The 23204-nt window shown below is 38.7% G+C and overlaps 4 protein-coding genes and 1 pseudogene across 12 annotated transcripts; 3 read left to right on the top strand and 2 right to left on the bottom strand.

The window, feature by feature from the left end:
- The first annotated feature begins 87 nt into the window (after positions 1-87).
- On the top strand, positions 88-4784 carry LOC117234521 (dolichyl-diphosphooligosaccharide--protein glycosyltransferase subunit 2). The gene is made up of 11 exons (XM_033495845.1): positions 88-228; positions 673-881; positions 1108-1239; positions 1435-1595; positions 1707-1840; positions 1960-2335; positions 2544-2723; positions 2794-3016; positions 3099-3311; positions 3651-3822; positions 4056-4784. The coding sequence occupies exons 1-11, from the start codon at positions 219-221 to the stop codon at positions 4196-4198; spliced, it is 1953 nt and encodes a 650-aa protein (XP_033351736.1). The 5' UTR covers positions 88-218; the 3' UTR covers positions 4199-4784.
- Positions 4785-4805: 21 nt separating this feature from the next.
- On the bottom strand, positions 4806-5796 carry LOC117234537 (dynein regulatory complex subunit 2-like). Of its 2 annotated transcripts, none has more exons than XM_033495866.1 (2): positions 5090-5786; positions 4806-4994 (listed from the first exon to the last, which is right to left on the bottom strand). In XM_033495866.1, the coding sequence occupies exons 1-2, from the start codon at positions 5279-5281 to the stop codon at positions 4830-4832; spliced, it is 357 nt and encodes a 118-aa protein (XP_033351757.1). In that variant the 5' UTR covers positions 5282-5786; the 3' UTR covers positions 4806-4829. The 2 variants fall into 2 exon arrangements, with proteins under 2 accessions (XP_033351757.1, XP_033351758.1); XM_033495867.1 differs by having other exon boundaries at positions 4898-4994; positions 5085-5796.
- Positions 5797-6926: 1130 nt separating this feature from the next.
- LOC117234533 lies at positions 6927-8549 on the top strand (annotated as a pseudogene).
- A 938-nt stretch (positions 8550-9487) lies between these two features.
- LOC117234536 lies at positions 9488-11030 on the top strand. The gene is made up of 4 exons (XM_033495865.1): positions 9488-9759; positions 9847-10091; positions 10254-10433; positions 10525-11030. The coding sequence occupies exons 2-4, from the start codon at positions 9847-9849 to the stop codon at positions 10532-10534; spliced, it is 435 nt and encodes a 144-aa protein (XP_033351756.1). The 5' UTR covers positions 9488-9759; the 3' UTR covers positions 10535-11030.
- Positions 11031-11810: 780 nt separating this feature from the next.
- Positions 11811-22904, bottom strand: LOC117234512 (retinal guanylyl cyclase 2-like). Of its 8 annotated transcripts, XM_033495813.1 has the most exons (23): positions 22603-22904; positions 21609-21757; positions 21113-21513; positions 20794-20957; positions 20502-20628; positions 19793-19945; positions 19144-19582; positions 18703-19019; positions 18357-18462; positions 18132-18234; positions 17864-18052; positions 17660-17740; positions 17383-17559; positions 16783-16942; positions 16544-16693; positions 16292-16463; positions 16057-16197; positions 15678-15870; positions 15343-15514; positions 14969-15239; positions 14478-14489; positions 13624-14183; positions 11811-13544 (listed from the first exon to the last, which is right to left on the bottom strand). In XM_033495813.1, the coding sequence occupies exons 3-23, from the start codon at positions 21384-21386 to the stop codon at positions 13243-13245; spliced, it is 4263 nt and encodes a 1420-aa protein (XP_033351704.1). In that variant the 5' UTR covers positions 21387-21513; positions 21609-21757; positions 22603-22904; the 3' UTR covers positions 11811-13242. The 8 variants fall into 8 exon arrangements, with proteins under 8 accessions (XP_033351704.1, XP_033351703.1, XP_033351702.1 ...); XM_033495812.1 differs by having other exon boundaries at positions 21113-21770; XM_033495811.1 differs by having other exon boundaries at positions 21113-21757.
- Between the last annotated feature and the right edge of the window lie 300 nt (positions 22905-23204).

The following is a 23204-nucleotide window of genomic DNA, read 5'->3' as shown; positions in this document are numbered from 1 at the left end:
GTGATCATACCAATGAATTTTTAGTAAACTATGCACGTACAATTGATTGAATATTACCATATAATTTGTGCGCATGCTTTTTACTAAACATACTTTTGTTTTGCCAACTACTTCCGGAACGGAGAGTCGTCCATTTTTTCGTACACGCGCAATGGGTAAAGAGCCATTTTGTTCGGAGCAGCAACGTGGCAGCCGGTCTTCCCGGTCTTCCTCCCATAATGAACATTCGTGAGTATTATTTAATGGTATACTGTTTTAGGATATTTTTTAGATGAATTTAAATACAAGCCTTTATAGATATTTCTGTTCTTCTATAATAATGATACTTCGTCCTTTGCGCTCAACTGCTGTATCCCTGGTTCTTTCGATCAACTACACTTTCCATATCTTATTTTTATTGCGTTTATTCTAGAGTTTATTTCATTACTTTACTTTTCAAAAAAATGATATTCATACGTATTTTCTCTTTTAAGTTTAGTAGTCGTTTTTATATTAGCTTCATAATAACAAATAATAATGCACGGTACATGATACACGTACAGTTTACATTTGCATCAGTCTTCCGAGAGATTTGCATAATTTTAATATTTAATTTAAGTATAACCACAAATATTAAAAATAATCAAAATAGAATCTCAGTTGTCATCTAACTGTGACACAACTTTTTTTCAGTTACACCACTATTAGTCATTACTATCGGTATAACAAGTTGCTTCTCGGCCACCGAAATATTACAATCGACAAACTCCTATTTAACAACGGCTGATAGGGTTCATTTAAAGAAGATACTTGAACCAGGCTTAACATCAAATGATGTTGCACTTACATATTATGCAGTTCATGGATACACATTTCTCAAAGAAGTTTTGCCAAACAAACAGGTTAGAAATACCATTTTAATGAAAATGTTTTATATTGTACTTAAATATATTTAACCGTATATTATTTCTTAGTGTATATAAAAATGTGCAGATATATGATGATATGTTTTGCCATAATTGAAATATAATGATTTCTTGATTAGTCTTACTGATCAAATTATTTATATACAGAATGTTTCGTACTGATCTTTTGTCAATATTTTAACAAGGTTCTTATAATTTTTAGGATATTTGTAACTTTCTAATAAAAGTTATACAAGATGATAACAATATCACAACAGAAAAAGCTTTTTACATTGCATCTACCTGGCGAAATGTGGGAAATTGTCAAACTAATCCTCCGTCTAATATTATAAAGGTTTGCATCTTTGAAAAACTAAAGCATATACTGTTAATTAATCTTTAAACGACTAATGATGTTTAGAAACTTTCGTTCTACTGGATTTTTATATTGAAGAAAGCTATGCTTACTGAAAAAAAAAGAATTCATCATATGCATTAGCAAAAATTTCGTTTATCAGAGATATAAAGGGAAATTGTTTTGTTTAAATAGGTACTGGTGAGTGCGATAGAGAAAGAGACTTTGAGTATGGTGGAATTATACTATGCAGTAAGCGGCTTGACTGTTTTATCGGAAAAATTATCCCGTGAAAATGTGGATAATGTAATTAAGACAATACAAAATACACTGCGAAAGGATGATAATTTATGGAAGTATGGCTTACTCTGTTCATTTTTAAACTTATAGTTTGTTTCGTTTTCGTTAAAAATTATACAAGGTTCGTTGCTAACCATCTAAAAAATTCTAATTTGTATTATGAGCAGCTTGGGTTATACATTCCACATCGCTTCAGATCTTGGTGGTACCTTTGGTTTTGATCGTATCGAAGACGCGATTATTCAGGCAGATGAGGTAGATGGACAGTATTTGCAATTCGAAGGTGGTCTCTCTGTAACCAGTGAGTACTAAGTGTGTTATCTGATTAGTACTACGACCTGCGACACGTTGCAAGAAATGGAATTGAATTCTGTACAATCTCGACTGTGGTTAGTAGAACACACTTTGTTTGTTTCTTAGGTTTCCTAGTAAATGGTATTTTTAAACTATCCAACACGTTGAAAAAGAAACCGCCATTAACACCTCAGCAGATAGTAAAAATGGCTAATTATCTTCTATCTCGACGTTCCGTACAGACACCAAGAGGCGTTACAAGTTTGCTTTCAGCATTAACGACTTTGGCAAACAATGATTTTGAGAAACCAACCTGTGTAATATTAGCCAATGAAGAAATCAGCATTTCTACGCAACAGCCCTTTGTCACAATACGAGTTTGCGATATACTAGGCAATCCGTTAACCAACGCGTTTAAAGTGATTGCAAATTCTGCAACAAGAGTCGGTGATGATGTCGTTATATTCAGCAAACAAAATTTGCAACCTTCGTCAACGGATAGGTAAGCGTTAAACTTTCACCGTCTTTCCCCAATACTTTACCGGCTCGAATTTTCTTTTTCAAGTCGGTTATACCTTGGGGTAAAGTATTCGTGTTGGTGCTACCCTTTGATCTTTCATTAAAATCATGGAAAAGATCAAGAAGCTCAACAAACAATTTTTTGTGATATAGAAGGTACAAAGTATTTTAACATGATCATTTAATTTTAGGACCTTATTCATGATGAACTTCATGGAAACGAAACCAGAACGTGGATTTTACAAGATATCAGTCACTGCTGGTTCGGTAACGAATACCGTTATGGTGAAAGTTCTTTGCGAAGTTGTAGTTGATCATATGGAAATTGGTACTGCTGATGCTGATCAAACTACTCAACCAAAGCTTACACGGTAATTGAATCGAGACGATAGATTTAAAACCATAAATCGCATATGTTCATTCGATAAATATTGATTACAGAGTGCATTTCCCTGAAAAATTGTCACAAAAGATTGAGGCTGACTCTCAACAAAAATTAGTTATGCGGTTTCTACTAAAAGATGCTGCTAATAAAAAACCTATGCGCACACATCAAGCATTCGTACGGCTTTCTTCTGCGTCTATTTCAAACAACGATAAAAGAGGACATGAAATTTTGTTTGTTGCTGAAACAGATACATCACATCTTTATAAGTTCGATATGGTAGTTGTACACTCCTTCTGTCATCATTCTGGTGATCTCTGTTGAAATTGTTTAAACATCTCACTATTAGAACGTTTTATAGCCGGTGGGAGGAACAGCAGCGAATTTTGACTATGAAAGCGGGGACTATAATGTGGAATTGATTGTCGGTGATGCAGTACTGAGTAATCCTTTTCAATGGACAATGGCAACAGTTAGCCTGAAGTTCCCTGAACCGTCTTCGACTGAACGAGCGGATAAAAATGTTTTTTACAAACATAAATCCAACATTTACACGACTAAGCCGGAAATAAAGGTATAACAGTGTGTTTTACAATTACTCATTGATTACGAATTGGTAATTTCATATACGATAAAGACTTCGAATTTTGCAGCAATTCTTTGGCCATATGTTATTCTGTGCCTGATAGAACCAATGCTCGTTAGTGATAGTAATCATTTTAAGATTCTGTCACCTCCTTAACATTGGAAAAGAACTATCGCTGTCGAGATATCTTTCTGTTGTTCTAGATCAAATTCTGTTTAGAATGAATGTTTACATTCACATATTTCGACGGACATTCCTTTCAATTCGAAATTTTTATTGAACTTCGTTATCAATGGGTTGATTGATAAATATATCGATATGTTGCAGCACATGTTTCGTAAACCCGAGAAGAGGCCTCCCGTCTTTGTTTCAAATTTATTCACCGGTTTGTGCTTAGCACCAATTCTCTTATTGCTTATTTTATGGGCTAAACTTGGAGTGAATATATCAAACTTTCCATTTTCGATTAGTGCTGTGACGTTTCATCTCGGACTGGGAAGTGAGTAACATTATATAATATTCATCGTAATATTATTTAAGTATAGCGTGCCCGATATCTGACAAATTATAGTTTTCAGTTAATTTGCGATAGCACTTCGGGCATAAAAGAAAAGTGAAATTTTCGCAAGTGTAATTATCATATTATAGTTGTAGCCCAATTTTCACGACACATAAATAACCGCTTATTTGTAATTCTTAACTGCTTCATTTACTATTTTTGTGTGCTTTCAGGTATTTTCATACTTTCCGGAGTATTTTGGTTAAAATTAAACATGTTCGTTACTCTTCGATATCTGTTCGGACTTGGTATTGTTACATTCCTTGCAGGCAATAAAATGTTGTCACGTATAGCGCATAAACATAAATTGCGTTAACTCGTTAGACCACAATGATATTTTTATAATCGTTTCCGGAACTTAAGTTATTTGACATGAAGGAGGACAAGAGAAATCCAGGCAAAAGCATAAGACTGGCTTCGCTAGAAATAAATCACCGGAAGTAACGAACGAACGAATTTGTTGATGCCGGTATTTTATGATGAACATCGCGTCGATATTGTGTAGCGTAAACTACGATCGGTCGATACTACCGATAAGCAATATGCATATATATTTTTCATCGTAATCATATGCGAAATAAGTTAGATTTGTGATTATAATGAATTATTGCAGCTATGAACAATTCTATTTATTAAAAACAAGCTGTACTCTACACGTCTCATGTTTATCGGTACACTGTATGCTTGTTATAGGAATGCATAAGAAATTTGAAATTCTTACACAAATTGTTCATATTACTGCATTTTTTATTCTTTATTATGATCTAACGTTTATGATCTCATGTAAATACGTGAGAATACCTCTGAGAAGAAATTGATATAATCACGTCATTTTCAATGGTATACGAGTACCACCATCACACTTGTACTTGATGATAATAAATCGATTTTTAGTAGACCTTTGTTATGTGTACTATTCATTGATTTGTCGAAATATATGCTTCGAACTACATCGGACTTGTCTCATCAATAAAGTAGCGTTTCATCAATTTTCGTAAATAGTTCGCTTGTATCAGTAACTGGCATTTTTCTGTACGTAATTCTTTGGTGATTATTTGCGCAAAATTTAGTCGACGCCAAAAATTAATGAGATATTGAAAGTCTTTCATAGTCTGAAAAAAATTGTTGTTGGAGTGGTTACAAAGTGATTACAAAGTGGTTAGAAAGCGAGTTAGTAAATACGTGTAATAGTAAACTAAGACCTAACTGTTTGAAATGGAAGGATATTGTTATCGGTTGTTGGTAATTGCATAGGATGATTATCAATCATTGGAAGTACTTTTTCATCTTGCGTCTCGTATTTTCGACACATTTGCATATAAGCGAGTATACGTTCAGCTTTGATCATCAAATCTTTCATGTATTTTACACTGTGATTATATTCCCTAGACATCGTCATTGTTTTATGTTTATCTTTCTTGCAACCTAATAAATCACTCACTGTCACAATCTACCGCTACCTGGTTAACCACTTGCGCTAGAAAGACGTGCCACGCACGTCGAGATGCTTTCGTTCCAAAATCGCCAGCGACGTGTATACCACGTCGATAGGCATTTGTCGCGTGTTATGTTGTAGCACACGGCACGTGCAACCGTGAGTTTATTGGTAGCGTAAGTGGTTAAGGGAGAGATGTATCGAACATATGTACCAAAGATAAAACGTTCGTTCGTCTCTCGATAGGCATTATAAAAGAAATTTGATTCTTTTGTCATTTCTTGTAGTTCAATTATAGATTCTATCTTGTAAGAATTAATCTTGCTACGAAATTTCATGATCTCGTCGAGAAGAATCGCGATACGCATATTTTGTCGAGTTATCATTTGTTGATCGGTCTGATCCTTTTTTCTGACAATCTCATAACCTTTTCGTCGATCTTCTGTACCTATTAGGGAGGGTATATGTATATGTATATGCGAGTGAGAGAGAGAATAATATCTACATACTTTTACGATAATCAGAAAAAACATTTCGCAAATCGTTCCATAGATTCTCTAATCTTTTTTGAAGTTGCGTTGTAACTATCCTTTTTTCGTTTTCTCTATCTTCCACGAATGTGTTGATTTTACCTTAGAATTGGAAAATGTATCAAATAATTTAATGTCTGAAATCGTTGTCCCGAAAGTAATACGGTATCCTTTTAGTAATCAAGAAAGAGATAATCGTGTGAGAATGATATATGATTCTGCAAGCATGGAAAACGTTAGTAGGTAATATATCTTACTAATGGCAGTACTTCTCGCGACATTCGTTGCATTTTCACCTCGATGATTTAAGAACAAGTTAATTTTTCGTAAAGCAGTTTCTTTCTTATTTCGATAATAATTGATATTTTCAAACTGAAAGGTTTTATCGGCTAACGCCGTTTTCATATTTCCATAGAAGAGCGTGTCGGCCTCTGTTAGTCGAGTTTCGTGTATTTCTAAGGATCGATCGATTATCTCTACGTGGGCACCATTAGCCGTTCGTCGTTGATTTTCGGCTTCTTGCAGACTGTCCAATAATAAGCCGATGCTGTAGAGGTACAGGGGATATCTATAATATATTCCAGTGGGTCGTTTATCACATCGTATCGTACCTGTAGTCCTTGAAGTCGAAGGCATGTTCTAGAATTTGCCAAGTTATGTCTATCTTCTTCGAGATATCCGGCATTTTTACGCGCGTAAGCATTTCTCTCCAGTAATGTCGATTACGTTCCGTATTCAAAGCGCTGAGCTTAAGTTCACGTAAGAGCGTTTCTCGTTTGAAATCTTGCTCTGATTTCTGACCGTTTGATTTGTTCCGTGTTTTTCGCTTCGATTTAGGAGCCATTTTATCGTTTAAGTCAACCTTCGCCAACACGCTTTTACGATCTTTTTTCTCTTTCCTCCACGTCTCGTTACAGATTAGCCTATATCCTTTAAGTTTCGATGTTCATCTGTAAACGTACGACTCTCCTTTTTCGACCAATCGAGAATATCTCTTTCGATATTATCGATATTTATTATCATCTATCGTAACGGTTACTATTGTATTGCTGGTAAAGTAGTTTTCAACACGTTGAAAAGGCATATCGTACGATACGTAACAATCGTTATCGCGTCGTTACAGATGTTCGATATCGCATAATTGCTGGATAAATGCGTGAAATATGCCTGGTCTAATCATCCTCTCAAATTTCAAATCATAACCGTAATATCGTATACGTAAGCGTTTTTACATACAATTCTCTAAAGATGTTGCGTCTCATTCCACTCATCTCGCTCTGCCTTCTTCCGTGATTCGTACACCGGTATTGGAATCTTCAAGGCCATGGAATTAAAGAATCGACTGTTTGCACTGTTCAGTGAAAGCCGATAGTTAGCACGCTGTCCCGTAGTCTTTTTTTCGAATTCTCCGTGAGTGTCGTCTTTCATATACGATATCCAATTCTCAGTTTTAATACTGTTTCATATTATAAAATGCATAAACGCTGCATCGTGGCATCGAATTAAGGAAGAATGCGATGAAAAAGATTCGGTAATTTTAATTGGTCGCGCCGATTAAAAGAAAGGGAATACACCTAAGTAAAAATGGCTCTTAATAAGTCGAAGAGGAGGAAGGAGATTTGCTAAATTCCGGTTCTAAAACTAGAAATAGGCGTTAATGATATGGAAGGGATAAAATCTGCGCTTCTCATATATAAAGGCGATTCGCGCGGTTTCAAGCATCGGAATATTTTCTTTGTCGCGAGTCTGTCAATCTTGACAAGGTTAGTACTCATTGTTTCTCATTCTCGCACATAACGATTTTTTACGATTCTTTGTTACAATTTTCATCCTTACGAATTTCCATATCTCCTCGGTTCCACGTTCTTTTCCTTATTCTTTTTTCCTCCCCTTTCTGTCCTCTTTCCTTCTTTTCGTAACCACATGGAAAATTCTAATTTCGTCGTCTTTGCTTTCTAGATGAAGTCGTTTTACTTTTTTATACTGGTGGTATTGCTCGTTGATCCGATTCGTATGTTATCGATTGCGCACGGAGGAAATCGTCTCTCTGTTATACGGGACGATCAGATTGTGGAAGGAAAAGCGATTCGCGTGAAAAGAGCTCCCGTGTCTCACTTGCCTTTGCTCGCGGGAGCAGCCTTAGTTGGTAAAAAAGCACTTTTATTGGGCGGTGCCGCCGTTGGAGCAAAGGCTCTTCTTGGTGCTGGAATTGTTGGAGCTGGTTTGTACAAAGCTAAATAGTGAGTATATTTTCAGGGTATTCTATATATGTATATGTATACATTTATTTTAGTAGTTTTCTTTTACTGTCAATCATGTTTCTTGTTTAACGTGTATATATAATTTTGATGAATTCCTTGGATATGTACCAGTTATGGCGGCGGTTATGGAGGTGGATATTCAAGCTATCACTATGTTCCATACACTTACGGACCAAGTTGGAAGTAACGTCTAATATTCATCAATACAAGGATAACAATTTTGGAAAATAATTTTGTCGTTATTCACACAATTACTTCGGCACGCGATAAAGAGTCGATTTATAGAAGATATTGGTGTATCAATATTTGTCTTTTATGTTTTAAAATATATTATTTTGTATTGTAATATATTCTAAGTTTGTTTCTAACACAATTTACTTATAAAAGAATAAAAAATGTTATTTATTACAATTTAAATACGTACGTACACGGTTAGTACGAGAATAAAAAGAGGAAAGAAGGAAAAAAAAGAAGGGAACAGAAGTCATTTTCTTGTTATTCCTAAAATGTACCGTTTCATCCATAGCGTCACGTTTTCAGCTTTTGTTTTGTTCGCACTATTCGCTAGTTGAATGTTTCGATCTCGTAACTCGTAATGTACAGCGATAGATTTAAGTATTTGATTGTACGGCAAAACTCGAGTACGAGAAGAATTGATCAATCGGTTCATATACCAAGGTGAAGCACGCGGTTAAAAATGTTACGAGATGGATTTCCATCGACGAATACCTAATGACTCGAAGCATTGTAAAAGCAAGCACTTTCTTATCCGTCTTTTCTCTTACTTTTGCAACCTTTTTCTTTTGCGATCCGTATTCGTTATTCTTGTCACGCGCTACTCCGTTACCTAATTCATTGAACGATTGACATCTGGAAATGTAAGTAAACCGAAAATGATAGAAATGGATTCATTACTATTCGGCGATTGTTCGTTAAACTTGCGACACTTGCGATTAAAGGTGCGACCCGGTGTTACGTTAACAAACGTAACATACATACATTATTTGATATGCGGATCGATTGATTTTGTTCTCCTCGTCTCGTATATACATATATACGTAATTAATTATTATTATTTATTATTAATTATATCAGCTTAATCGTTGTGTATTAACTATCTTATTAAATTATTTCTTTTTTAGCTCAACCGTTAGAATCAATCACGGAAATTAGAGATGCTACCAACGATACGTTTAAGCGAAAATCGCGTTAGCTCACTGTAATATACGCGTGTGAATTTTTGTACATCGTTGATAGACGATAAAAGGAATCGCAGTTCACATTCGCTGCACATTTTATGCAGAGAGTGGCATCTTATAAAATTGTACAAACACGTAGCTTAGAATAGCGAAAGGGACAAGTATCGTAACACAGAAAGGCTACGAGCTTTAAGAGCTTTTCACCGATATTTTCACCTCATTGTTGTGTCGCAAGTGGTTCGAACGTGGTGAGAACGGAGTAGTGTAACATTTAAAAAGGAACACGAACGTAAGTTGGATCGTTTGAGTGGGTGGGAGAATTCGTCGTTTCGAAGGTAGGCAAGCCTCTATATAAAAACAAAGGAGGCTATCGAAAAGGTACCATACGAGTTAAAAACGTACGCTTAACATTATTCCTAGGCCCCTCGTACGAAATACAAAGAAATACGACGGTAAGGCAACGAGAAATCCATAAGCAACGTAATTATTTTATTCCGAAATACTTTTAACGGTGATCTTTCTTCGTTTCTTCTCGCCAGATGCAGCCAATTAGCATTGTGGTTCTTGCTGTTGTTTGTTGTTATATCGTACCATGTATAATAGCCAAAGAAGACGCTTTACCATCGACAGAGAGCCGTTCCTCGATTCTCGATCAATCTGTTGGTCAATTAGAAAATGAAGAATATTCGGGTGCTACGTTGAACAGGCAAAAAAGAACGCTTCTGCTGAAGAAAAAACTTATCGGTGCAGGACTCTTGGGCTTCGGCTTAGGTGCCGTGAAAGGGTAAAAGAACAATATTTCCATCCGTAAAGCGAACCTTTACTTAAGAACGTTTCTCAAATTGTAGCTAGTTTGTGTCAGTTTCTATGAATATCTATCAGATATCTACAAAAATATCTACAAAATGCTTGGTTTAATATCTTGTTTTTATTTTATCACTTCCAGGTACAAGCTTGGTTATAAGACGGCTCCAGAAGTTCATCATGTTTATGTATCGAGTCCTCCAGCATCCGTAAAATACGTTGAATACGTTGACAAACCTGTCTTCGTGGAAAGAATAATTGAGAGGCCAACTCCGGTTTTTAAACCGGTACATGTCGAATACAGGGAATCTTCTCCTTACGGGTAAGCTTAACTTATGGCAAAAGATCGCCGTTTTTCTGCGTGTGATATGCTAATCAAATTTCGTTCCTGTTTCCTACATTTTTTTATTCAGGCCTTGGTAATGTCAATGGAAATCATCAATCGGTGCAAGTAATCACGTAAAATTGGCCAGAAATAATAATCCAATAGCCGGCATAGACCAACAAGAAGAAGTTTGTAAAGTACCAGGAAATTTCTATCAAAACGTCTTCGTATTGGTTTATTTTCATGTACACACGCACGCCTATGCAATAATGCATACGTTCAAGACTCATCGTACAATAGAACAAAACAATATTTTATACTATACTCGACGTTGTATTCGTGACTGGCGATCTAAAATTTAAATTGATGCGGTATCATACTGTTTTATTGCTTAAAATGAATTATTGCGTCAAGACGAATACAAAGTAACATCGTCTCTTTAATTATCTTAGAGGGAAAAGAAAAGGAGTACATAGAAAAAGAGTTTCATTTTCTTGTATCATCGATCAAATTTTACTTTCCATGCGTATGTTCTGCTCCACGTTTTGCGTTAATTTATCGCACCGTTCTTAGCCGCATCGTTGCGTAGAACGAATTACGGATACGTGGTTCATTTGTCAGATGATTGATTTAAATGGCTTAATGTTAAATAAACGCTCGTATTTTTACATCTTATTATCGATCACGATTCTTTCCAATATACATATATACGTGTTATAAGCTTCGCGATGCGAAAAATTCGTTGATAATCTCCTAATAATTTTTCGCTCACGAACGCTTGCAACATTATAAAATGTCCATCTATACATTATGTGCGCTATATACACTTATTCGTACATCTAACACACAAATTATTGCACGATCACATAAAACACGTTTGCACGTGCTGTTTTATCGTAATTAATTGCGTGTGAGGTCGCGCACGGACGCAATTTTTAATTGGCGCGTTTAACGTCGCATCGTTCGGTTTATTAATCTTCTTATCCTTAATCTCAAAGTACACATTACGTTCGAAAAATTCGCGAAATTAATCTTTACGATAGGTAATTGCACGATTGGAAATCGGAAAGAGGGAGAGAAAGAGAGGAGAGAGAGAGACAGAGAGAGAGAGAAAGAGAAAAAAATACCTACGTCTTTATATTGTAGGTTTTTGAATTATTGTCGACGACGATTCGGGGACGACGATGTCGCGCACACATTCATGAGAAAATAACGAACTTCTTCTCTTGCTGTACGGAAATGGTGCGAATACGCTTAGTTGCTTGTCAAATTGCATACAATCCCATTACAGTAATAAGGTATTTGTCTCGCGTGTTGTCTCGTTTTAGCAAGATTTTTAAGAACAATCTTAACGATAAGATTTCGCTTTGTTGGATTGTTCGCAGCATTATGCATCTTATGTAGAAACACGCAACGTTTCGTTCCAAGTCGTAATTAACTGTATCGAGTTATTGATAAAAAAAAGTGGGCAATTCGAACGACATCGATATTGTATTAATTACACCGGTGTACATTTAATATTTCTCGTTTTCTTCGTTCGAAATGAACGAGCCGAACACTCGAAACTCAAAGATGTACAGCGGAATAAAATTTTAGGAATAAAGTTTCGTCGATCTCGAAGGAAGTTTTTATCAAATAATCTGTGTGCAAAATGTAAGCGACAGCAGGTAGGTAACAGGTGCGTGTAGTACATGTTGCTGTGTAGCTTTTACAGAGGCTCGTGGTACGCGTAGAATTTTCCATATCTGTGAATATATTTTGACGCGAAATATTTAAATGATGCTATAGAGCGAGTTTTTAAATGTGATTCTGTGGATTTCAGCAAGTAGGCAGATCAAATGTGATGCAACGATTCGTTTACGATTTTCAACCGAGCGCTATAAGACACTACCTTACAACGCTGAATTACCGTAAACCTATGCGACTCGTATGCGTTCACCTTTCTTCGAATAAGAAAATAGAAGGTATTGCGAGTCTTCTTCAATTTTTTTTACAACGATATACGCACCGTTGCGTGTGCATTGCATTAAAATTTCGTTTCGTCAGTCGATCGTATCTGAACTGATACGATTATGTGCCTTGAATATTTTTCGTCGAGGCGCCCTGCTTGGCAAGTGACATCGTGATACGGTTCCCTGTCGCTCGATCGAATGTGCAAGTAAGTATTTACTTGCACTGGCATAAGGTGGGTTGCGCGTGTACAAACGCAATTCGCAGCGCAAGATTAAATTATTTATAACTTGGAAAAGAAGCCTCGTCGTTTTTACGCATGAACTTTCATCCACAACGGAATCGATCCTGTAATCAGCGTTCACTTTTTATAAACGTTCTGTATGCTATTGGCGATTCGTATTCATTCTTAGGAAGCGAAACGACCGAGGAAATACGGATCGGAAGAAACGCAGAATTACAGAGTTTGTACATGTTTCCTATGCGAAGAACACAACGCGAAGCCTGCATATACACATATGCGTGTCTCTATGTAACGGAGATTGTCATCCGCGATAATGGGTATAAACTTTTCTCTATACTTGACGACCGTAATCAGCGATCGATCATAGATCAAACGTCGATCTATTATCAGTATCGTAAAATTGTAAGAAAGAATTCTAAGAGGACCGATACAATTTTTCATTTTCACGATGACCGACACGACTGTTCTTTTATCATTTTAAAAATGTAATATCGTTTATACAGCATATCCGATGACTCACGAATATTCGTGACGATTGTCATATTTTTTTGTGAGATTTTAGTCGCAGGTGCTCACTGATCGACATTTTGACCAACTAAAATGGAACATTTATCAACGAAGCGTTAAAGACTCGACAGAAAGAGAAACGGATGCGGTTTGTCTGTAGTGATGAAGAAGAGGTGCCGGAGTAGATGGAACCTCTTCGATACGTTCCAAGTCATTCGCTGCGCCCGCGCTGTTTTGTTTGTACAGTCTTGTTGGTGCCGTATTCGTGTTTTGTTGCTGTTGCTGATAATGATGGTGTTGAAGCTGCGGCTGATAATTGGCCGGTTCGGTAAAACCAAGGCAGGCGGTTTCATCGGGCCGATCCAGACTGAACTGCCTCTTCAAGAAACGACAACCTGTACTTCTTCCTAAGAGAATCGAATGGATGGTCAGTTGGATTGATAATTTTAGATCAAATAGAGAAAGCTGAGAAATATCAAGACTTGCCATAATGTTCGTTCGGAGACAGACATCTGTAATGATTGTATGGCGTGCTCAAGTCGTTCTCATCGATATAACCAGCTATTCTTCGATGTCTTGGCGGTCCCGGTCTATAAGGGACCGTAGCCGAGCTTGAAATCGACGTAAGGGAAGTGGTAGATGCGCCAAGAACGGCTGTTTCCGTACAAAATATAGCAGATGTTCCTAGAGCCGCTTGAGTATCGCTGGTAGTTTTGACGACGGTAGCTGGATTCGCGTCGTCGTTCTCTTTTTCGTCCGGTTTTATCTTCGACGGTAAAACTGGCGCTGATTTCGAGAAAGAACTTGAATCCTGAACTTGTTTATCGTGCACAGACACTGCAACTTTACACGTCTCTACATTTTTATCGATATTTCTGGCTGTATCGCCATCGTCGACGTTTACGTTGCGACATTCGTTATGGTTTTTGCGTTCGTCCTCCTCCTTTGTATCTTCGCAAGACAAAGCCATGGATATAGGCGTGCCGTCTGCCGATACGATGCTTTCTTCGTTCATTGAGCTCTCAAATATTAGACTCTCGTTCAGCCTTTGGCGTGGGAAATTGAAAATCATCAAATATCAAATTAGTCGTTAATTGGATTCTTATTTAGAGGGTGGAGGAAGGATCGCTTGTCCGTTATACTATCCGTATTCGAGGATACGTGCGCGTTTATCATTAAACATCGATATTTTACATAGAAATCATTTTATCATACGTATATGTATGTTCGCGCATGTATCCACGCGATCGTTCCATTTGCACGTGTACCGTGTACGTGCGTAAAACGCAATTGATCATTTCTTACGGTTGCATTATCGTATTTACCGATTTTTCACTTACCCATGGTTTTCCCTGAAGATGGCGGCAGAATGGCAACAGATAAAAGCATTAAAAATCTGAAAAGCAAACGGCTCCAATGAAGATCTACCAAATCAAAGTATACGATGCAGATGCAATGAGCGTTAGCACACACTTAACGACGTTGAATATTCAAAGGAGAAAAGAAGAACAATTGACATTCAACCGTATCTTCTAATTCGTCGTACGTATAGTTTTGGATGCGACGATGTTCGATGAACGAGACGATCGAATCGATAGCGAAAGATGAAAGGAAAAGGCAAAGAGAAGACAGGGTAGCCAGATCGACTTATAGAGATCGGATCGATAGAATTATCTAGAAATAAGTAAATGAGGTAAATAGGTAGGGAAACGAACGAAATATTTTCTTTTTCTACATTATGAACATAAATATATGCACGTACGTTGTACATATGTATAGAAGTGGCTTTTAACAAAAGAAATAAAAGAACTGAACGAGTATAAAGGCTTACCCGAGCGTGGGTGGTTTTGGAAGTTCCTTATCGAAGCCTTGTTTCCCTAGTAACCAATAAGTAGGCATTTTTCCCTTGCCTTTAACTTCTGTCCGTCCACGGTATTCGATCTGATATCCACCCGCCTGAATCAGTCGATCTCTTGTCACTTGGCTGAGGTGGATACGCCATGGTGCACCGGTAGACTCCATCCTCGATGCGGTATTAACGGTATCACCGAAAAGGCAGTATCTTGGCATAGTCAGGCCAATAACACCGGCGCAACAGGGACCTACGTTTACGTAATCGAGATACGCCGTTAACGCAAAACGTACATATACGTATTAACGCAATAGGACGACGTATGCTATAACGTAGATGATACGACACTTAACCGGTATGAAGGCCAATTCGAAGTCTCAGTTGCGTATTTGGCAGATGTTTCAACTTGAATTTTCCGCTTTGGTGCAGTAAATCGAGGGCCATGGTAGCTATTTGAGAAGCATGGTCTGGTATTCTTACCGGACAGCCACCTACGACCATGTAAGCGTCTCCTATAGTTTCCACCTGTAACGGCGAAGAAAGAGAATGATTTTTTTATCCATTGAACACGATCACAGATACGTATCGATATTCTCCGCGGAGATTTCTTATCATCGAATAAAAATCGATCACGCTTTTTGACTTATCGACCATGTACTGTGTCTATTGCGTCCTTGCATTCCATCACCTTATATACAGTATATGCGTTGATCGTGGCATCGAAGCAGGTATACAAGTCGTTCAAAAGATCGACTACTTGGAACGGGGTCGAGTGTGCAGAGATGGTCGTGAAGCCAACAATGTCCGAGAAATAGATTGTTACTTCACGGAATTCTTCAGGATCAACGGGCATGCCCAGCTTCAATTTCTCAGCAACAGAGCTAAAAGGTCATTGCGTGTTTGATACGCCGCCAATCTTAAAATATCAATAGGTAAATATAGGTACATCTATACACCTATTGTTCGATTCTGTACCAAAGGAAGAAAGGTAGGGGGAGGAGAGAGAGAAGTAGGGTGGGTAGAAGCGAGGTGACGTGCGATGAAACACAAAAGATATCTCTATTTACCTGGGTAACATTCGATTCAATAGCTGTTCCGTTTTCTTCTTTTCCATGTCGAGTTGTTCGGTGCGCTCGCGTATTAGCTCTTCCAGATTGTTCGAATACTTTTCCAACATTTGAAACATCGTATCGACGATATTGACTTTTCTACAGATACAGATTAACTAGATGTGTGAAACGAACAACGATCTACAGTAGCGCTAAGAACGGCTAGGTATACAGAAACATAATAACCATTTACCTTCCATGATTAAGCTTCTTGAAGAGATCGTGAACATCGTTAAAATCGGGTCTCATGTCCGCTGCTTCTGCCCAACATTGACGCATGATATTTATCGCTTCCGGTGGTGCGGCACCTTTGCTTACAGACGGCCGAATCAGTGGCGGTGGTTTCATCACTTTCTCGATGATATCTGCATATAGGAAGGTATATATAAATTTCTATGGAGAAACTTGTACGGTCGGTATAAAGGATTTTCATTTCGTTAGTTACCTTCCGGGGACAAAGCGAGCATGCAAAATGGTTCTCCGCGGACTACCACTTCCTGCATAATAATACCAAAACTGTAAACGTCTCCGGCTTGCGTTCCCTTCTTTCGAAGATTTGGTTGCCTTAATAGTTCGGGTGCCGTCCACAAAAGATCTAAACGCGAACGCGTTAGGAAAAACGTTATTCCGTCGTTCGAAATTTGCATTTCTTTTGTATAAAAAAACTAACGGGAATCGTCATACCCCTAGCGGTTTTTGCCGGAGGAACGATATTTTGTGCTTCGTGAAAAACAGGCAGTCCATAATCGGTTACCTTGAGAACCCAGCGAGCATCGATGACGCAATTTCGCGAAGTAAGATAACCGTGTACACGCACTGGTGTACCATGAAGATATCTCATACCCTTTAAACAGAAATCAACAAATTTCAATTAAAAATCAATTTTTTCGTTACGTCATCAAGGTAACGAAGCCTTGTATATTCTTATGACAAACGATTAGCGAAATAAATGTACGTGGAATATCGCCGTTACATCGTGCATCGTACATTATAAAGCGTTTCAATACTCGTCGTACAATACTCTGTTATTCGAAAGTCCGCGTTTTAATTTTCGAGGAAACAGTTTCTTAATTATCTTACAAAATAGATCCTAATTCTAAGAAAGTAGCAAAATGAAAGATTTATTGTTATAATACTTTGTAAATGTGAATTTAAAAACTGTAACTATGCATTGTATGAAGGTTTCTTCAAGCGTTTAATAACGTGCTGATCTTGGAAGCATGTTGAGCGAACAGGGCGCCGTACGCAATGTGTTAAAAAATTGCAAATATTTCTTTTATTTACCCGCACAAGATCGGTGAGGAACGACAATCTGAAGGACCAATCGAGCTTGATCTCGTCCTGCACCAGTACGTCTTCCAACGATCCTCTTGAACAATATTCGTAAACAAGGCACGGTCTTGTCGGTTCATTCAAACATCCTATCAGAGGATTGAGATTCTCATGACGCAGACCATGAATCTACGATCGATAATAGAGAAAAAACGCGATTGTCAAACGCTTGTTATCTCATCTCGATGTTAATAGTCGGCGATATCGTCGAATGGCAAAATATTCTTACCATGGCCAATACATCCATAGTTTTGCTTTTCAGTTCAAACGTACCCTGAGTTGGTAGTTCTTTCAGTTGCACAAAGTCACCCTGCCATGAACGCGACATAACAGAAAATTGTATATTGCTTGCATGGTCCCGGACAGACAATTACAGGTATCTCTATCCATACGAATACGTATTCATTCGTTAATTTCATACGCGTATACTCACGTTGTATCTTGCACGAGGATCCTTCAAGAAATTATGACGCGTCAGATTTCCTGTGCTAGTTCGTAAACATGGTTTCAGGGAAGATACGCTACCTAGTTGAAGTAGATCTGGCTTTTCTACTTCGGGTCCACCAAACTCTTGCAGTTGTTGCAACCAACAGCATAACATTCTCTCGATACCCTCGTCCACCTACACACCTTGCCGTCAACTTTGTTCCTCGTGGGAAATTTTATATACATGAAATTCGCATTGCAGATTATCGACTTACCCTTCTGGAATCTACTTGAGGCACTTGAGGAAATACGAAATCCGACGTGGTTAAAATGATCTTGTACGTACCCTTGGACATTCTCTTCTTAAGCAACTTCTTTCTGAGTTTCAAAGGATATTTCGATTACCACATTGATGACATTTACACAAGATAAGTCGTGGTTACTCGGAAAATACCAAGGAAAATAGTACTTTAGATGTATATTATAGATCGATTCGTTACCTAATCAAGATTGCGACCGATATTGCGAACACAGTTAGTAAGAGCGACCCCAGGATGATAGTCACGATATGTGCGATACGCAATGCTGATTCGTCGGAAGTATTCTCTGTAAAAGTGGATATTTTAGAAAATTCATAGAAAAATTTCACCTAATCCGATCCAATTATCTTGGATATGGATTAGGTGATTTAGGTTAGATTTAACGAAATTTAACGATACGTTGAGCCAACGTTTCCCGACAAATTCTAATTTTACACGCCGCTTTATGAACATCTCTTTTAATTTCAACGAAGGAACACAGATACGAAGATAATATTAGTCGATTTATTTTTTCTTACTTTCTTACCTGTACAATCGATAAAGGGAATCCCGTTGACATCGATGTTGCATCTCGGAAGATCAGTGTCATTCATATTACGAAAAGCCACCGCATTCGTCGATAACTTTCGAACAAACAATTTTTCACGTCCTTCCACGGTGATCATTATAGGTTTCCAGGCGTCAACACGCCAGTCCAGCATAACGTACGTGTAGATCTTGTTATTGAATGCATTTATACTAGAATTGTCGTTCATTAAGATATTAAGAGTTTCGTTCAAACGGTCCATCAACGTCGGTACCATATATCGTTCTACGCCCTCGAATACTTTTTCTACGTCATATCTGTAGAAGAACGCATACGCTTCCGGTTTATCATCCATCTTCAACAGGTTGTTATACATGTACACGCGTTATATAAATTACATAAGTAGAAGGTGGCAACAGTTTGAATAAAACTTGACCGTACCTGTAATCGAGGGGTGTTATCGTGATCAATCTTTCTAGAAAAGTTGAGCTCAAGTTTCTTGGCGGGTGGAATCGGTTACTTGTTTTTGATTTATTCCATGGTCGTTGTCTGGTTTCTTGCTCTTCCGCTTCCTCCAACGTGTCTGCTACCGCTACGCTGTCATCGTAGTCGTCAAATGTCGTTTCATAGGACACGTTCAAGGCAGAGTCAGAGAGATTCAAGGATGTTAGAGTCGCCAGCGAAACGTTGGACGTTGCTGAATCGAAATAAGAAATCGAAGTGTTTCCGGGTGGTAGAAAGAGGTCATCGTCTTCCGTATGAACAATCACGGTCATAGAGTCCCACATGGAATTAGAGGTTTGCTGTACGTTATCTATCTCGGAGAGGACACGAGTTATTAATCCGTCTTCGTCGGATGTGGGTAGACATAACACCGTAACTGCGTGCAATCGAAAATGAAATCGTGAATCGCATTTGAATCGCATTAACACGTTACGGTGTACACACGGATAGCGATATATGTATGTATAAGCATTTAAAAAAGCGTTTTAAAAGGCGTCGAGGTAAGTTGGACGAACCAACAAAAACCAAAGCAATTCGATCGAAAGTTGAAACGTACGAAAGAAAAGAGTACAAAAGTGATGCTCACCTCTGCGAGAAACCTTGTAAACGGTGCGAAGAATTTTTCGAATTTGTTCGAAAGAAGCTCGCCGTGGTAATACCGCGCGTCGTCGTACTACAGCTCCGATACTTTGCAAAGAGTTCAACAATGCTCTTTCGAGACTCATCCATGGCTCGTGATCTGTAACATCGTGTACATATATTTACACGCCCGTAATTTCACACTTGTCCGTAGGCGAGCTCGAGAAGAATATCATCCGCGGCGTTGTATAAACGCGCTACGATTTATCCAAAACGCTAACGCGATACACGCGATACGTATACGATACGAGATACGCTTCCGCAAACAAGATATACAGTCTAGTTCTTTCCCGAGTGTATCGCCTATATGCATCGTCTGCGTCGATCATCCTTCGATCTATCGAAAAGTATCAGCAGCAGTCGAGATTCTCGGGATACCTTGAGTATCTGCCGAGAATCGTCGTGCGAACGATTTAATGATGAACTATTTCGAAGGAAAAACAGTTGAGTCGCAAGCCACGGCTTCTTCCAGACTTTTCATTCTCGCGATGAGTGGAATGCGATGCGATAAAAAAGATTTGATGTTGAACTTCGACGTTAAGGTCGATCGCGCGGCTGCTTTTTTCGCAGATCTCCGTCGATTCGGAAGTGTAAAGTAACGCTACGACGATTACACGATATTACCGACGAAAGGAAAAACAGAAATGAAAATTTACCTGTTCCTATTATCGCTACGGTTTTCCATTGTAAGTGTATCAGCATCTCCGCGAGGGCTTTCGCTATCATAGGTAACGACGGCGACAGCCTAACGATCGATGAAACTTGCCTTTCCTCCGAGTCTTTCTGAAACGATTACCGTGATTGCGTACGTATATATCGGTCGAAACGTTTGTACGACGTACTTACGATTAGGTTTAAGTTACTTGCTTACGTGCATAGAACGTTGGGAACGAAAGAATCGGAACGAAGAGGGCGTATGTGCTACTGTTTGGTGTTTAATTCGCTTACCAAAGGACAAGTCCATGTGAACAACGGCATGTTCCAGAGATGCGCGAGTTTAACGGTAACTTCGCACATAGGTGAGTCGAGAGCGGCTACGAGAGCTTTTGCTCTTCTTTCACCAAGTACACGTAACAGAGCGTCGAGACCCCAAGTTTTCGTTTCGCACGACACTAGGGAGCAGAGAAAAAGGTTGGATCCCTTCGATTCCGTTACGATAGACACGGAAACGTAGCAGTGTATTACTTATGTATGCGTGACAAGGACGGATACAGCGTGACGAAGAATTTACGAATAGAAGGATGCTGCGTATTAGTGAGATACTCACGCGATAAGGGTATAACGGTGATCTGCACGTCGAAATTAAATCGATCGAAATAGTCTTGAATATCCGTGGCCATATCGGTGGTATTCGTCTCGCTGTTGCAATCTTCTCTTAAGAAGAGCATTACTTCCGCTTTGCTATCGTTGTAATTCTCGTCGATCGTATCCGACAAATAAGGAACGCATGGAACTTGTTCACCATTCAAAGAAAACAAACATCCGGGCAGGATCATGATCGAGATCCACGACCAAAGCCGGCGAAAAGAGTTCCCGGCCATGGGCCTGTAACCACCCTGTTTACCGTTTTCGCCCCGTAGCTTACTCGCTGCTCGCTTTTTTCCTCAGCAGCTAACCTATTGACCCGTATCTATTTGTCTCCGTATTCGCCTTCTTTTCGTATCTTCGCTGTGTACGGGATAAAACGATCGTTTAGATCCGGAAACCGAAAAATCTGGAGCCGCCCCACCAACGGATCGTACGACGTATCGTCAGCTACGTACCGTTATACTCTCTTATTATCGTAGCCCTACGTTTAACAGACTTTAACAAAGAGAGATCGAGACCGAAAGAGACAATTTTTCTTCTGTTCTTCTAATTTTCTTTTCTCGACTGGCCCCACGGTAAAATGCCAATGTCCTTTGAATTTCAACTGCAACAACCTCCTAATCGTATAAGCGACATTCTCTTTCACATTTGCCCCTTTTTCCTCTTTCCATTTATTTTTTTCTTTTGTCGAAACGACGCGTTGGCGATGAAAACGCAAAATACATACATCGATCATTGGTACGGAATTCCTCCATTTCCTTCAAATTACACGGATAACTTTATTTATTCGTTTATTTATGGCGAATTATCGGAAAACGCGCGGAAATATCGGTATCGGTGTCTGCAGCGTCCACAGAATGTGGTAAGCGGCGACAACTAGAGCGTGCACGATCTTTTCGTAAAAAAAGGTGAATCCTTTAATCACGGTAGATCAATTTGCTGTAAACACATTTTCCGCTACATTTAATACTCAACGACGTTGAAAATATTTGCAAACAATAGCCCATGGTTGCTGTCACTCATTCCCTATAATTATCAATGTATAATAATCGCAGGGTTGCAGCAGCTTTGAAAGAGGAGCAATCCTGTTCCAATCCGTACCAATGATTTCGAGAAATCGAACGTCCAATTCTACCTGATAGAATATTTATATGTCGCACAGCCTGACGTATTATTTTCTCATCGACAAACGATAATTGCATTACAATATTCGAGTATCAACGATCGAATTAATTGGTATATTCGATCAAAGAGAATAACCGCGTTTCCATCCGAAGTGAAATTTATCGAAGAACGGAAAGCAGCAAGTTTAACGGAATATTAGATTTTTTAACGAAATTAAAACGGCCGATAGATAAATCGTCGATATTTGAAAAGAGGAAGCATGTATCGATACGTTGATAGGCTCGGTTAAGTATACAAAGTGTATCGTTCGGAATTTCATCTTACCGTTTCTCTTTCCGCAACGAGGAACAACGGTGAAACAGTTCTCTTTTTTTCTGTTTGCGTATATACCAGAAGGGGATGCGCGAGTCTAGAAATATTTTAAAAATACGCATATCGCGAACAACCAGCAACGAAGTTACTTTATTATATTTCAAAATTCGGTTTGACTTTCTGTCGCGCACAGACGAATAAAACGCGTGTCTCAAATGTAATCTGTAATTCGTCCCGTCCGAGTAGAAATCTCAAACGTTTCAGACGGACCGAACGCCTCGGCGTCCGGTATTGAACTAAGTCGAGTTTCACCCTTCTACACATGCCCGAAGTGACGTTATCACGAGGTAACGAGAACGTTCCGTCCCGGGAAACGAATCCAGCTAGCGGACGCGCGAGCCCGCACCATTCCCAGTATCAGTCGCGCGCCCCGTACACGTTTCGATCCGTGTCATCGTTACGCGAAAGGCTAGCTAACCTTCCGAATTTGTCACGGAACACGAGTGAAACTGTCCTTGGCCCACGCGATATCTATCACAGTCGTTGTCATCCAAAATACACGTACACTACGCCTAAATCTTTTAGCTTCATGCGGTTGGAGATATTTAGGGTAA

The sequence above is a fragment of the Bombus vosnesenskii genome, unplaced genomic scaffold, assembly GCF_011952255.1.
Source record: "Bombus vosnesenskii isolate JDL3184/JDL3185 unplaced genomic scaffold, Bvos_JDL3184-5_v1.1 scf7180000013305, whole genome shotgun sequence".
In the NCBI taxonomy this organism is placed as follows: domain Eukaryota; kingdom Metazoa; phylum Arthropoda; class Insecta; order Hymenoptera; family Apidae; genus Bombus; species Bombus vosnesenskii.
This window is presented reverse-complemented; position numbering and strand designations above follow the sequence as displayed.